The following is a 17,175-nucleotide window of genomic DNA, read 5'->3' as shown; positions in this document are numbered from 1 at the left end:
TTTTTATTGATATACACACACTATGGGACAAAAATTGTAGAAATCACATAAAAACACTGACCTGTGTGATTAATGTAGTACGGTAACCAATACAGAAAAGTATAGCTCACAAGCTTAGCAAAGAAAAGACACAGTGAGTACTCTATCACACCCTATAAAGAAAAGTACACCAGTGTGTTGCTTTCGAAAATTATCTTGCAAAGCAGACAATGAAAACACACAACAAAACAACATTGTCGACTTTAATTTTAGAAAGAATTCTATAAAAAGCACTTGTACCGATTACCTACACTTATTTACAATCTAAAATACTTTGCTCATTATTATGATAAATGATAAAAGAATATCCCAATCAAATCGAAAAATGCAGAACAAGATGATAGAAGAACTGAGTAGCTGTTAATAACACCACAGAAGAGAATTTTTTGCTGTAGCGCATATCTTATTACGCATGTGGTTAGCATAGTGGCAGTTAGTTAATTGTATTTTCTGAACAATAGGAGCGCTTAGGTGGCTTGCCAAAGCCAGTAATCTAATTAAATATACAGCACAAAGTTGTACAATTAAGTGAATCTGCTGTTTGTTTTCATACTGTGATAATACACAATGTATTTAAATTGACAATCTGTGTGTATCTAAAAGGCGGAAGAAGCTCACTGATAGAAATATTGAATTGAAAAATATAGCTAAGCAAAAGGAAAACAGAAATGTTTATGGATATCTAAGTTGATATCTATGCAGCCTTTAACTTTTTCCAGCAAGAGAAGAATGGATGGTAATTTTCTCACTCTGTTGAGCCCAAAAATTCTTATCTTACGGCACTAAAAAATCAACTAAATCCCACCATCAACAAGCCGAATTGAACAATCATTTAAAAATGGGTATGGCCCATTTTCTCTATTTTCATGACACCAAACTCTCCTTTGGCTGGTTTTCAAGTGTAATTATAATATGTCAGAATGCATTTGTTATAATTGTTTTCGAAACTTGTTTTCAAATGACATAATGACGAAATTAGTTTAGCTTAACTTGTTGTAATTGAGGCTTGATCACTAAAATGTTGTTGCATTTTGTCAGAATTGACGGGAATCACATCATGTACATGGATAATAATATATTAAGCATTTCAAGTGGACGACAATTTTCTTTAGAGTAAACATATTTCGGCATGCTTATGCCATCTTTAGTGCAAGAATAATTATGATTTCTATTTAAAGCTATATTTATAAAAAGAAAAATTGGGCTGTCGTTTTCGCGGGTAGTGTATGAGTGTAGTCAGACCAGAAGTTCAGAACAGGTTGCTAAAGCCCGGTTTCCATATAATCGTCGAATTGTCAATCATGGGAAATGATTGACAATTTTCTAATCAAAGCCCACTTGATAAGCTGTAAAACAATTTTGAAATACCCGTGATTTCCATATGATCGCCAATCGTCAAAACACGCAAAAACGCATGGGTACTAAGCAAAATTTGCGCGCAATTCGAATACAGCGGGATCCAAAACAACAATGAAAAATTTACTTCTAATGAAACAATTCTTTTCTAACTCTTGCATTTTACCTATGTAAATTCATTAAACGAAAAAAGCACCGATTTTGGGTAAGAGATGTTTACAAAAGACGTCATGAACAAGGGACGTTTCAAAATTTGGTTGCAGAGTTTGCCTTTACAATCGTGAGTTCTTCAGGTAAGTTGTTGTGTGCATTTTGTATAACATAAATGTGCAATTGTTCCAAAGCAATCACTATGTATCACTACGTTTAGGTGCAAATAAATGTCTCCTGAAAGGCTTTTAAACTAGTTGGGCAACGTATATCGAAAAAGCGTTGTCGTTTAAGAGCGACCATTTCAAGTTCTCAAAGGCTTATGGTCACTCTTCGTTATATGGCAACGGGCGATTCGCAACAAAGTACGTCTCCAGAGCAAGACGTACAACTAAAAATGCTTTTGGTATACTTGCAGCAAAATGGCGGATTTCTAGGAGACCGATTCGGGCTGGTGTGGATTTGGTAGAAAATATTGTAAAGGCATGTACTTGCTTTTATAATTATTCACGATTGACCGAAAATTCAATGTATCTGCCAAATGGTTTAGTTGACACTGAAGATGGTAACAGAAATATCATTCCTGGAGACTGGCGAAACGTTGGCGTAGAAAATAGGAGAGGTTTAACTTCCAATTCAAGAATTGTGGGAAATAGATATTCCAACCTTGATGATTGTACGAGGTCAACTTTCATGGATTATTTTTGCAGTCCAGAGGGACAAGTCACATGGCAGCTGGAGCATGTTAGAGGATGTTGAACACTTAGAAATTAATCACATTTTTTCAAAATAAAGATCAACAGAATAAATCAATTTATAGAGCTTAAGTTTTTATGTCTACAGTATGTATGGAAAAAGAACTTTGCAACAAAAGTCTGGAGCAATTGTAATTTGTTTATAGTTACTTTTACAAAGACAGATAAAATATATATCTATATTTCTCCAACATACGTGAAGGTGTTGTCATTCATTAGCATCGGCATTTCGACTGTAGTCGAAGAATATCGGATAGCTTTGTCTTGCCAGGTAGTTAAACGAGCGGTTAGCAAATGGTGTGAATACTTCGTGACCATGACCTCGGTAAAGTTAATGATGTTCTGGAGTATAACTTAAAGATTCACTCTTATGTGGTTCTGTGTTTGAAGTGGAACTTTGTCCAAACTCAGCATGAAAGAAAACTTGCTCAATTTGTTGTCGTACTGAAGCTTTACATTGTGGTGACAAACGCTTAAATCGAAGAATAAAGCCTCTGCAAAAAAGACAGTCTTCGTCGTTGTCTTCACCAATTAGTTTTCTCTTGTTTGCTTTGTCGGTCCTTCGCATATGCTCACCTATGCTGTTGGCAGTATTAACTATGGCACGCTCTACATCGGTTTATTTTTCCAGCTGCTGTTTGCTGTTGGTTTTGGTGTGCTGCTGATGACAGTGATGTCCGCAGTAATGTCATCCTCAGCTTCTGATGCATAAAGATCCAAATCTTAAACACTCGAAGCATTTGATTCATAGCCATTTTCACTATCATGAGGACTTATATACTTCACGTTTCCGCGTTTACCAAGATTGTGGTCGTAGTTTTGTGAATAACATGAACCGACAGCCAAGGTATAGGACGGAGTCTCTACCAGGACCAGATGGAAATGACTTTTTTCCTTCAAAAATCTTCCATAGGCGGTTCAAATACTTTTTCTGCTTTCTTTGCTGTGATACCAAATTTCTCTGCTACTTTTTTCCAACTGTTTTGCTTGAATTGCTTGTTATTATAATCAACGGTGAATTTGTTGTGTAAACATTCGTATTTTTGAGCTTCCTCCATTCCTACTGCATTCGAAATACCAGCTGTATTCGACATGTCTGACTGTATTAGAATTAGTTGAGGTCGTGTGCGCTACAAGGTACACAAGTGTATGTGACTTGCCTAGATATCGATTTGTGTATAACTGAGGCCCCGTCCACACGTATCCGAAGTTTTCTAAAAACGGGATTTTTTCCACCGCCTTGTCTATGCGTCCACACGTGAACGGCGTTTTCACCTACCAAAAACGATGCTTTTTAAATACGGCTTACAGATTGAATTTTTTTGAAAACGCCGGTTTCACAAACACGTGTGGACGGCTAAAACGGAGGTTTTCCAACACGAAGACGGATGACGTATTATCGAGTCCGGATAGAGCATGCGTTTTTGCACCAAATTCAAAGCATCAGTTCAAAGTTTAAAGCATTTGTTCAACATGGCTATGCAGAAGAATTGAATAGCTATTTTACTCGGGCTTCTTTCAAGCACCATGGCATGTATTGCGTTACAAATCAAGACCTTGAATGTTCACGTTGATTAATTAAAAAACGAATTAATATTATGAGGATGATCTCTATTTCAAAGTCACGGGAAGTTGTTCTAAAACGATTAATAAAAAGGTGAGGAAGAGATCGTGGATTCTGGATAAGGTCTAGCAGAACAAGTGGAATAATTTTCAAATAACATCGTCATAGAAGAAGAATGGAGAGAAAACTTCAGAATGAGTCAAGCGTCTCTGTATTTATTAGCTGAGGAATTGAGGCCATATATAGAGAGGAAAATACGGCAATTTGGCGCATACCAATATTCTTCTCATTTTATATCGAGCTTACAAAATCTTCAAAATATTTTTCAGCAGAGCCAGCATTAACAAAAGGCGTTATAGTTAAAGCAATTTTTTTTGGATTTCGGAATATTCTATTTCCTATTTAGTTCACTCTTATTACACAATCATTACACAGTTCGCACAAAAATGGCGCATGCACATTTAGATATTTCTTCAAAGAAATAGAGCGGCTGGGGGTAAAACGGACGGAGATACATTGTTTTATAACGAATCAAATTGAATTTATATATTTATATAAATTGTTAGCTTAAAGTGTAACAACTAATTAATATCTTAGTTAATGTGAGTTGAAGTTGGTGTAAAATGCTTTCTTAATAATCGCTGAAACACAGATGATAAATCTCTAAAAAATAAAATGAGCGTTGTTGCTAGACACCCCCCGGAAAGTTTAAACTATGACTGACTGACTTACCAACTGCCTGCCTGCCTGCCTGCCTGCCTGACTGCCTGACTGACTGACTGACTGACTGACTGACTGACTGACTGACTGACTGACTGACTGACTGACTGACTGACTGACTGACTGACTGACTGACTGACTGACTGACTGACTGACTGACTGACTGACTGACTGACTGACTGACTGACTGACTGACTGACTAGTGTGAATTTTTGCCACTCACCACAATACTGCAAAGTTCCCATGGAAACTTTGCACTAAAAATGACTATAACAAATTTGTTTCCATGGCTTGTCGAAAACCCATGAAAACATTTTTAATCATGTAGTTCATAATGCATCCTGTTTCGAGGAACGGAAAAGTCGATTTTTTAAAATATAAATCTCTGTGACTCAGAAAGCTCATACCGGTAAACATAAGGCACCAAAAAAGGAGATAGCCTTCGAGTCCGCTCCATGCTGACCTTTCTTTCTTGCTCTGGAGTGTCTAACCTAATAACATAGAGAATGGGTGGCAAATGTCTACAGCAATTTATTTAAAAATACCTAATAAAACCATAAGAGAGGACAAGATATTGTACAACATTGTTCAACATTGGTTAAACTATGTCCAACCATTCTACGTTCATATTAAGTTGAATCTACAATGCATTTCCGTTGCCTCCTGAGTATTGAAAACTTTTATGTAAAAAGACACAAGGCTATAAGGACAAACACTAAAAAGAAACTGGTTAAAACAATACTGGTAAAAATAAAACAAACGAATTTTCGTAGTTAAATTCTAAAACGTGTTTGTAATCAAAAGTACAATTATATCAAAAAAAATAATAAATGCACCTCTTAATGCATAAAAGCATTTTCAAACAATTACATTTTCATCACTCTAGTCTTTAAATTTAACCATTCTCTTTAGAACAGACCTCCATATGCATTCTCGACATGATCAATAGATGTTTATAAACTACACATATTACCGAGACATGTCTCGATTCGTCCATTATGTTTCAATTCTGCCTCTCTGAAAGTTTTCTGTATCAATAGTATATTTCGAGAGTATTGTCAGTCGAATAGTTAGTCAATAAATACAAAATACTTCATTTAAATACTATATCTAGAAAATTGTCTTTCTAAGTATGTAGCCAATGCATTTGTATGCTTCATCAAGTGCATAAAACATGAAAACCTTGCTTTTCTCAATTTAATCCTTGATATCATAAAGAGTAAGTAATCATAGTGCACAAATTGGCGTTAAATATCAGTATTTAAACTGTTGGAAATTTGAACAAAATGAATAATTTTAGATTTACTGGCCATGGCTTTGATTTTTACTGGCCTTGATTTTTGGCCTTTGATTTACTGGCCTTGGAAAGATGTGCTTTTGATCTTTACATCACGAATAATATGAAATTATTCCACTTGAACAGAAAAATTACTTATACCAGGAAAAACAAATACAATCATCATTTTGGAGGTTGTACACCGTCCCAAAAATGTTGACCCATATCTTAAAGGCCGTGTCTCCATGAAAAGAAACCAAGGCTTAGAGTTAAAAAGAAACTCTCACAATACTCCATGTTAAGATGGTCAAAATAGTCTTTTGATCGCAGTAAATCAAAAAGCTTCATAGAGAGGTCAGCTCGACTGGTAAGAATAATCACATATGGGCAAAACCACTGACACGATGAACTTGCCAAAATATGACACATTCTACGTTCACCCATGTGAAACCACAAGCTGCATTGGTCACATGTCATTACCTTCCAGCCATGTTTTACTTCATCAGAACTATACACACCAAAACTACGTCATTTACCACCTAAATTCAGTACTACATCTCTTCCAAAAAAAATATAAACTGAAAAGACCTTTTCTAAACACAAGTGCGAATTTTTCTCGATTCTTGCTCGGTAAATAATTCAATTGATAAAATAACAACAATAAAAACGTGTGCGTTGATTGGTAGAAAGTTGAGTATGCATTAGCCTGTGGAATTGACCTTATGTATAATGACGTTACATATGCTTGAGCGCGTTAGGAGTTCTGGTTTTTGTAGTCAGATTTGATAAACAAACATGGCTATCTAATAGTAGCACAGCAACAAATCGTCAATATTTAAAAATTTTTCAGTCGATAGAAGACTCTAATTCTTTTAAAACTCATGTTTGTCTAATTGGAGGCTGGAAATTCCCAAAAATTATTGACGTTTCAACAGTAAATGCGACGGTTGAAGATAAGTTTGCGCTTACACAATAGCATATTGATGATACAAAAAGTAGTCTGGGTAGAGCTTATGTATTCAAAACAAAGTGGAATTTAAGGATAAAATTCGTGGAGAAGTTACCTGTCTTTACTCACGAAAGATTGGAGGATAAATTGGTATAGAATTCCCTCACAATGTGGAAAAAACTATCTCAAAAGGCGCATCTTTGTACTTACATGTCACAACATGTTGAGAGAAGCATTAGCAAGAACTAAAACTTAAGAAATTTTAAATGCAAAATTTTTACTTTTTTATTAGACGCCGACTTTAACAATATTTGGATCATATGATGCTATTTATCTAATTTTGATACAACTTTTCATTGAATAAACCTATTGCTTTTATATGTGTTGCTGTTTCTGTGTATTTATCATTGGTAAAGAAATGCATTCATTAATTTACAGTCATACAAAATTTGCATGTCTGAGAAGGAAAATGGATGTCAATTCTTTAACAAATACAATTTCACTTGTCCTCCCAATCAAATAAAATCGCCTGCAAAATACCTACCTACCATAAGGTGAGTCTGCAAACAATATGTATGGAACTGGCGATAGTCACAAGTGTTTAACTTGTTTCATATAAATAGTAGACATTAAAAGACAGATTGATCAAGAAAATTTCAAGATTTAGAACATAGCACATAAAAAGTACTCATTTTATAGCTTAACTATTTTGCTCCATTGCATGTGAAAATCATTAGTTTAAAGTGTTTATATTGCAAATTTTAGCCCCTCTTTTTTATTGAATAATTTGAAAATTTAGACTATTTAAAGAACTATGAAATGTCGATGGACTTAAACAGACAAATATAAGTTCCTTAATTTTGCCTCCAAAGTTGGATATTATTTGCGAACTTTGTACGACGCCTTAATGACACTTGTGAAGTAAATGGTTGAACACGTCTTTTTCCGGCAATACAATATTATATCATACGCGGCCCAGAAATCTGTTTTAGGTTTTTTATGCAATCGATTTATGTAGTAAATATATTCTTTGATTTATATGTATGGTTTTAAAGGTCTAATATTTTGATAAGGTAGGCAACTCTTAAACACAATACACCACTTTGGCGGTTTTCAAAAATGTGGAAACACGTGTTTGCTAAAGAGAAAAACTCGGACAAACATGGCGGAGTAATTTTTTATAACAATGGTTACGACGAAGAGGTGCGCTTGGGGAACCTGCAAAAGCGATTCGCGGTATCCTGATCGTTTAAAACGAGACGCAAGTAGAAGCAAAGTATTTTTTTTTGCATTTTCCTGGGGAGAAATACCATAGCGACAAGCGAGAGCGCTGGATTCGTGCGTGTCATCGAGGTGACAGATTTGTGTGTACGAAAGACAGTTATATTTGTAGTCTTCATTTTGTGGGAGAAAATGGTCCTACTGTAGATAACCCAGACCCTATTTCAGCGATACAAAGTATTGAGAATGTAAGTGTTGACTGCTCATAAATGTGTGAATTATACGAAAGCTTGCTGAACGTTTTATAAGCTTATACATCATTTTAAATTCATATAGAGAAGAAAACTAACGGGAAAACGAAAAAACCAATGACGAGGGTATATAATCCGCCACCAAAACGAGCGTCAATCTCCAAAAAAGATGCAGCAGAGGCTCTTCTTTACTTGAGCGAAAGGGAACACGCTAAAAGAGACGCAGCTGACGGCCTCCTATCCTTATGTGAAAATAGTACAACATCCCGTGATATCCAAAAGGATCAAGACGAACTTCTTGTTTTAAAGAAAAAAGATGCTGCTGCTCAAACCAACCTAACTCATGAACATCTTAAAACTTATGCGACTGAGTCATTTGTTAACACCAGCAGTATACAGAAATGCATGTTTTTAGAAAATGTGGTTAATGATTCAGCCCATTATACAGGTATAAAATTTCATTTTTTACTATGTTGATTATAACTTGATATAATTGCTTATGTTGGAAGCTATTGGAAATAATAAAGGACTTTGTGAGCTACTCTGAATTAATTTATCTGTAGGCCTACCAGGTGAAATGTTGAAAATACTTTTTGAGTTCGTGAAAGCAAAGGCTTCCAGGCTTATCAAATGGAAAGGGAAGAAAACAACAAAATATAAACAAGAAAAAAAGAGCAGTGCTAGGGTACAGTAATATATAATCATACATATTGCTCAAGTAAATACTCAAGTTAATAGCTCCCTATGTATAATGAATGATAAGCACTTAATCATTTTTATAGGTCCACAAAACTTCTACGTGGGCTAAACTTTCAGTTTATGAGCAATTTATATTCACATTGGTCAGGATCAAAAGATTCCCTTGTCTCAAGATGTTATGTGATTTATTTGGAGTGTCAGAAACTGTTGGTAGCAGCATATACTTGACATGGGTGAAGTTTCTTGAGAAAGAATTAAAGTTATTTATTCCATTTACCACTTTGAAAGACATGGAAGGAATAACCCGGCCTAAAGTTTACGAATCTAATCCATGTCTTCGTGCAATAATTGATTGCACAGAATCCTATAAACAAAAACCTTCTCTTCCTTCAAGTCAACGTCGGACACATAGTAACTACATAGGCAGAAACACCTTCAAACTATTTATTTCCATGTCACCGCTTCTACATATCAACTATATCTCTACATTGTTCAGTGGTTGCATAAGCGACAACGAAATCATCAAGAGATGTGGATTGTAGGAAGAGTTAGCTGCAGGGGATGGCTGACAAAGGATTTAATATCCAGGATTTACTTGCCCTTCAACATGTCCGTTTAATTTCACCTCCAATTAAGCATAAAGGTAATGTTGGCACTGGTGCAACAACAATGACAAGGAGAGTAGCTACAAAGAGGATTCACATTGAAAGAATTATTCAACAACTGAAGTCATTTAGTATATTACAAGGTGTAATCCCATTAACAATAAAACCATATATTGATTCTGTTGCTTCTATCTGTGCAGCATTGGTTAATTTGCAATCACAGATTATTGCATCACCTTAAAAACATTGTACATAGAAGTTTTAAAAAATATGCAATAAAATATTCCTTTGTGTTGATAAACTTAGATCAATGCAGAGTAAACAATGTGTGCAAAGTTCTGTGCCATTTATTTCTTTCCATTGTGGCATCCTTGTTACTGAACCATTTATGTTCCATGACAATGAAATCATTGGGACATTTCTCATATTTTTCAATATTCTAAAAAATGTTGCGAGATTGAAAAAGTAAGCACTCTTCCCTATGTAATTGCATTGAGTATATCTTTCCTATTATTAAGCTCTAACTTGAAGAAACATGTAGTTTCCATAAATACCTTCAAGAAGTATTTAATAAAAAGTGATACAAAAACAGCACAGAGGTTTGAAGAGATTTCCTGCTGTGGGACCTACCAAATAATGCATATAGCAAGATTTACTTGCACAATATATTTTATTGGTGGCATGATAAGAACTCACTTTTAACAGATGAATGAGAATCTTGATCTTCGAATCCATTTACACTCCTTACTTGTAACACTATCCTCTCCTCTAGAATTAAGCAGATCATCAAGAGAATACAAAGCAGATGATACATGCTTACATCCACCATCTCTACCACCAAGACAACAGCAATACGTATCAAGCACACTGCCGCGATTAGACCCGTTTCCTTCCAATATAAACCATAAATCGTAAACGTCTTTACCATCTTTAGTCATTTCTTTCATTGTAGGCTTAACCTTGCCTATATAAACATGGACCCCAGCATCTTGCCTGTATGCTGTTAGCAAAGACTCAACATATCCATCGTAAAACAAACGATAGTTCTCGAACGACTTATAGGCTGCAAGACCCTTAAAATATTAATCGTAAATGGATCCGGCAGCTCAACGTCATGGATGGTCAAACGACAACTTAAATTTACTTGCTGCTCGGCTATACTGACTTGCGGGATCAATGGAATGTTCATTTTTTCCACTGCACATGCAATGGCTACTAGTCCCGGCTTCAGATAACTACTTACGGTTATACCTCTACTCTGCAGTTAACTTTTTAATTCTGGCAGTTTCATAGCTTTGAATTTCTCTTCACGTAACCTTTCTTCCATTTAAGCGCTTATATTTTGAAATAAAGAAATGTTAAAATTTATTTTGCAAGACAGCGAAACATATTTCTATTTCATATAGCAAATTAGTCATTGTTATGTCTTCCGCCATGTTTGTCCGAGTTTTTCACTTAGCGAGCACGTGTTTTTATTCAAATAAAACCGCCAAAGTGGTCTATTAACGACGGTTAACACAAACACTTTCACAAAACCGGAAATATCTTATAAGTACATGGGAAAAATACGAAAAACATATACATCTCATTAATTACGAATAATTTTACTGTATTTTTGCAGTTTTTTTAATATTGAAATGTATTTCTATGCATATGAAAAATGCGAATGTTTTTAGGGTTTGTGGCAAATTTTTCTCAAAACCACTCAAAACCTATGCTAGGGGCACTTATCTAAACATTTGTCATAATTTTGAATGCTCAAACGCATTCCAGATTGGCTGAATTTTTTTGAAAACAATCAAAATAAATTGTAGCCAATCTGAATGTATGAGAGTGTTTGTGTTAACGGTCATTAATTTTGTGTTGAGAGTTGCCTATCTTGTCAAAATATTAGATCTATAAGACCATATATACGTGTAACTCACGCGAGATAGCGCGCATGACAAACATTGCATATAAATCAAGGAATATATTTACTACATAAATCGATTGCATAAAAAACCTAAACAGATTTCTTGGTAGCCTATGATTATTTGTACACAATGGGTGATCTGAATCATTTGATTGTCGTTTTTCTTCTTTTTAAAATAAATACACACATTTTTTTATAAAGTAACACACATATAGTAACAAAAACTATTGCGAAAGTATGGCTTCCAATCAATTGTCAGTTTATCATGAAAACTCAGTTATTCAATGTGTGAATATGTTTCCTCCTCTAACATAAAATCATGGTGCGATGCGCTTTTTGGGGTAATTTGTTTGAAATTATGCGTGAATTTTAAATAAATTTATCCTTCAATCCTTCGCGAGTAAAGACCGGTAACTTCCTCATGAATTTTATCTATAAATTTCAATTTGTTTTTACTAAGATTACTTTTCGTATCATCAACATGCTGTTTTGTAAGCGCAAACTCAACCGTCGCATTTAATGTTGAAACGCCGATAATATCAGATATTTCCAGCCTTCAAATAGACAAACACGAGTTTTAAAAGAATTAGGCCTGTTTTATACCTCGCATGCGTCGAATGTATTAGAGACAAAAGAAAATGAGATAAAATTCCTCATTATCTTTTGTTTTGAATGCATTCGACTCATGTAAAATGCGACGTATAAAACAGGCCTTAAAGTCTTCTATGACGACTTGTCGCTGCGCTACTATTAGATTTAGATAGCCATGTTTGTTAATCAAATCTGACTACAAAGACCAGAACTTCTTGCGCGCTCAAGCCTATGTAACGTCATTATGCATAAGTCTACTGCTGGAAACCGATTTGAGTTCAATAGCATTAATAAAACATTGTTTTCTATCAAAGTTCTAAAATGGTCCAATAAACATTAACTGACGTAAGTGTAAAGCACAACTGTTGTAAGTCAAATTTAAGCATATTCAAATGCACTTTGCACAATAGCAATGCTAGCTATGACAAAACAGTTTTTTGTAATTTGCAGGTACTTTAAACTTAGATCACAGAATAAAGACTATACAATAGGGTCACTCAGGTGTTCGACGTGTCCTCACGTCGGCCATTATTCTAGCCAGTTGATTAGGGTTTGTTACTGGTTTCCAACCATTAAAATTACATGACATCAGTACTTAACAATGAATTCGAGAATATTTTGACTTTAGAAATGACTTCGGATCATTTTAATGGTTTGGAAAAAGTCAAAAACCCTAATCAACTGGCTGTAATAATGGCGGCCACCATGCGCGAGGACAAAAACATCAAAGGCTCCGACACGAGTGACCTTCTGCATATTCTTATTCTGTACTTAGATATCGTCATACCATGTTCTGCACATCTTGCGTATAGTTGTTGAGAAGACTCGTTTGATCCGAATCCTGTAACATAATTTGAGAATTCTTTCAGCCTAAGTATAACGATTATCCAAAAATGCCCTTATTCTAATAGAAATAACATGATCCTTGAGTTATTTGACACGGCTTTTAACAGTATCATAGTTAGAACGATATCACTTTATGCAGTGAGAATGTTTGTTTGAATAAAATGGTGAAACCTGGGTCATAATTGGATGTTCATCAATCAACGCAGTTTACCTTAACTTGAAAGTACGTGAATTTAACTACTTTAATTAAATAACAGTTTTTCCATGATTAAACTTACAGTGGCGAAGAAAAACGGTTGAGATGCGACTTATACCACAAAAACTGAAAATCGTCGACTATCCTGAATAAAGGTTTATTTAATTTGTGACTGTAGCAAATCTGCTATAAAGCGTGCAAATGGGTAAAAAACCTGCATATTTTTTGTGGAACGAGTTTCATTTGATAAAGTTATTGGTACGGATATGCTACTATGTGCATTGAAAGGTTAAAGACAAGACCTATTCGTTTTATTAAAATTTCAATCATTATACAGCATATTCCTAGACAAAGTAACAATGTAGAAGTCATCGCATTTTTCATATGAAAACGGCTTAATGAACCATTGTTAAACGCACGTGATTACACATAACGGAAAAAATTATACGTATACAGGGTGTATAAAAAATAGGCACTCAATGAGTACGTAAGGATTTTTTGTGAATGACAGTTAAAAATTGCTAGTATTATTTCTATAACTGGGCTTAGAGATCTTTGGCGATCAATTCCAAACGTCGGCAGATTTGAAAGATGCGCAGTCTTTTTGACACACTCTATATACTTAACAGCAGATTATTGGAACAATGAGATTGCAATAATATGAATCCTGACTTGTAATATAATACATGATTTGAACTCGTACAAAGTAATGTCACTACTTTGGGGAACACCCTGGATGAGTACACGAACATAATTCTATAACCTAATACATTCAGCATTATACATGCATGCAAATGAGATTCCGTTTGTTCATATAAGTTTTATTTAGAGTAGTCCCTTTATGTACATATGGTTGAAGACAACCATTTTGTTTACATGATAAATTGATTTGTCTGGCTAAAACACAAGCAGCAAACTTTTCCTCCAACAGGCGGTTATACATTATAAATTGGATTCTAGTCTGAATGAATTGAGCACGTAAATATATGGGAGCTTATATGATGCATTTCATAGATATTTAGCGAAAAGGACATTTGGGCAGCGCTTTAAAGGACATGTCCTTTTATACAACAAAGAATCATAGAAAATTTGTTTCAGAAAATTGTGAGAAGATTGGGTCGAGGGTCGCTTTTGCAACTTAAATGATGCATATGTGTACGTCTTTCAACATTTCATTCCCAGTTTCATGCCAATTTTAGAAAAGAAATATACATAAAAGTATGAAAGATATATCAAACTATGAAACATATATCAAAGTAAGAAACATATTTCAAAGTATGAAACATATATCAAAGTATGAAACATATATCAAAGTATGAAACTTACAGTTTCCTCATCATTTACAGTCCGAGAAATAGTTCTTGGCTTCAACTAAAATAACAAACTATAATTTGAAAAGGTACAACATCCCGATGTTCAGTAAAAATATTCAGAGATATATTTTTCGATGCAGTGTCATGGACGTCGCCAAAACGTTAATTAGGGGTTGGGGGTGGTGGTATGGGGTGCGAAAATTCATTGATTCAGTTGTGCCTAAATTATTTTTATAGAAAACTAATTAACTTTCAGAAAGAAATAAGTGGGGGTTAACTAAATACATGAATAAACAGCACTCTCCCAAATTACGTTATAACGACGTCCCTTCCATCCGTTTATACTCACATGATGCTCAGGTGGAGAACAATCAACGTGCGATGGGTCTAACATATACAAAAAAACAACAACAGGTAAATACAAACTTTAGTTATTACGTAATTTTAACCCACAAACCCTGAGAGTGGGGCTATAGATCTGTACAAAAAGACTTCGGTTAGATATCTCTCACAAAAACTTGGGCTTGGTTGATCAGAGCTTACCATATAACTAATAGGCTGTATTCTGTGGCCCAAAAAGTCGCTTTGAAAACGAATTTCGTTGCCCCCGATCGGGCACTGCATTTTAACACGATAGATAAGTAGAATATATTATAGAAAGTAGAAATTCAATTGTTTCCACCTCCGAAGACCCGCAGTTTTTGAGTATTTAACCATTGAAATTTCAATAATTTGATGTCTTTGGCAATCGATCAACGCCATTTTCATTACGTAATTTCGTTGAACTAAAATACATGGAATGCTACCTGTAATACAAAACTCTAATAATTTTTTCAAGCCGTGATTTTACCCCAGACACGCAAGATTTTACCCCAGACACGCGTGTGAAGGCAATCAAAGATTACTCCACGAGAGAGTCTCGAAACACTTGACACGCGTGTCTAGTATAAGATTTGGCTTTAATTATTAGCTCTAGGTGGCGTTCCATGTATTTCAGTTAAATGACGATACTTGATGTAGGATACGACATAAAATGCATATTCTGCAGTTTTACACTCATTTCTATATGAAGTTTCCGTAAAATCCCTGTTCAGGCAAGCTTCAACCAGGAAGCTTTGGATGGCGTTTGGCAGTATTTTGAGAAAGAATTTAAAAAAAGGACTAATAGGCCATGGGCCCAATCGCAAAAAGTCGTCTAGAAATAACATCGGCATGCGTCAACAGAGGAACCAGCTGAATTTTACAACATAGGCAGTTTACATTATATTTATCATTTCCCGAATGTATGCCCAATCAAAAAGTTGCACATTAAGGAGAAAATGAGCGTTGTTTGACTGCGTTTTTGAACAAGGATATCCGTCAACTTGAAACAAAAAATCGCTACGCTTGCGCTTGCACATAGCCTCGAAAATATTAGACAAGAAATGAGTTATCAACTAAAGAAGCCTTTGAAAAATTGTGAAGTGCACCAGCTTAAAATTGTCATCACAAAGAAAAACATGAAAAATCTATGTGATAAAAAGACGGCTTATAAAACATCCTATAGTAAATTTTTAAAAATATTTCAAAAGTATATATATCAACGTTTACAAACTATTAGCTATTTCACAGAACAAACGAAAAAAGGGCATTTTCTCTCTGCTTGATTGAACAAAAAATCATCAATACCATGCTCCAAGTATATTTTTCTACTTCGGTTTGTCAATAAAATTGCTAAGTCAGCCGTTAGTCCTGAACCATTGTGGAAAGTTATGACTTTGAGTGTCTTAGTCGTCGATATTTCTGTCTAAAAGCCTCTTTTCTGAGTCATTACTTGAAATGAGTACAGAATTGGAACCTTGTCATACTCTACATACAGTATACTAAAACAGTAGTAGTACAACGCTCAACTAGGGATATTTCACAACTACAGCAAAGGTGTCGTGTGCACTGCAAACAGCTATGAATGTTGGACATGACAGCCAAATTACAATATAAAAAGGTTAATAAACAGCAAAGCTCAAAAATTGAAAAAATGGACTCATAGCTCAACAAATGGCACAACGTAAGAAAGAAAACACGACATCTCAGATACCATCTATCAAAATTATAGTTTAATATTGATATTTTGAAATGACAAATCGCTCTAGTTAGTTAAAACCAACATTGATAGAATAATTCATACAATATGCATTTCGTGTCTTATCGAAACAAAAAAGGCAACGTTGAATCACAACTATTTTGAGTAGTATCTGAAGTAGCTTTGAAATTCAACTGGTACCAAATATTAATCTCACTTATACTGAATTACAAGTCGCCAAAACTGAAAATTCTGTATGTGCATTATCGTCTTGTTCTTCTTTCTCTAATTCTTATCTGCCTGTTCTGTTCTTTTCGCAGCATTTGGACAATGAAAAACCGACTTTAGCAATTGCAATGGAATTTGCAGAGCGCAAGTACGAATACAAAACCATTACAAAACACTCTGAAGAGCGAAATTTTCAGCGAAAGACAAACTTTTAACGTAAAGGTCGTCAATTAGCCCCAGAATTTGACGCGGATTCCTGCATCATTTCGCCTTATTACATAAAAGTTTTCTCCATTGAGCTGTAAAAAAAATAAATATACACCAAGAAGCAAGTGCAAATGATGTTAATTTTGAGTTAGCACTATTTTTGATATGCATAGCGCAAAAAACCTGTCATCCGAGTGACCAAATTCAGCAAGCTTCGTTGTTAGCCATTGCTTACCAA

General features: G+C 34.8%; 1 protein-coding gene and 1 pseudogene across 1 annotated transcript in view; both read right to left on the bottom strand.

Annotated features, from left to right (window-relative positions):
* Positions 1–17,175, bottom strand: part of LOC124447430 (glucose-6-phosphate exchanger SLC37A2-like) — a 125,401-nt gene that overhangs the window by 39,363 nt on the left and 68,863 nt on the right. Inside the window, exons 11-15 of the mRNA XM_046998354.1 lie at positions 14,793–14,830; positions 14,457–14,501; positions 12,876–12,929; positions 4,992–5,075; positions 62–152 (exon numbers count right to left, since the gene is read on the bottom strand). Of these exons, the coding sequence (XP_046854310.1) occupies positions 62–152; positions 4,992–5,075; positions 12,876–12,929; positions 14,457–14,501; positions 14,793–14,830 (312 nt within the window). The remainder of the gene's footprint in view (positions 1–61; positions 153–4,991; positions 5,076–12,875; positions 12,930–14,456; positions 14,502–14,792; positions 14,831–17,175) is intronic.
* On the bottom strand, positions 9,411–10,948 carry LOC124447431 (annotated as a pseudogene).

Source organism: Xenia sp. Carnegie-2017, unplaced genomic scaffold (assembly GCF_021976095.1).
Source record: "Xenia sp. Carnegie-2017 unplaced genomic scaffold, XeniaSp_v1 HiC_scaffold_22, whole genome shotgun sequence".
Taxonomy (NCBI): Eukaryota; Metazoa; Cnidaria; class Anthozoa; order Malacalcyonacea; family Xeniidae; genus Xenia; species Xenia sp. Carnegie-2017.
Note: the sequence above shows the minus strand (reverse complement) of the source record. Positions and strands in the feature narration are given on the sequence as shown.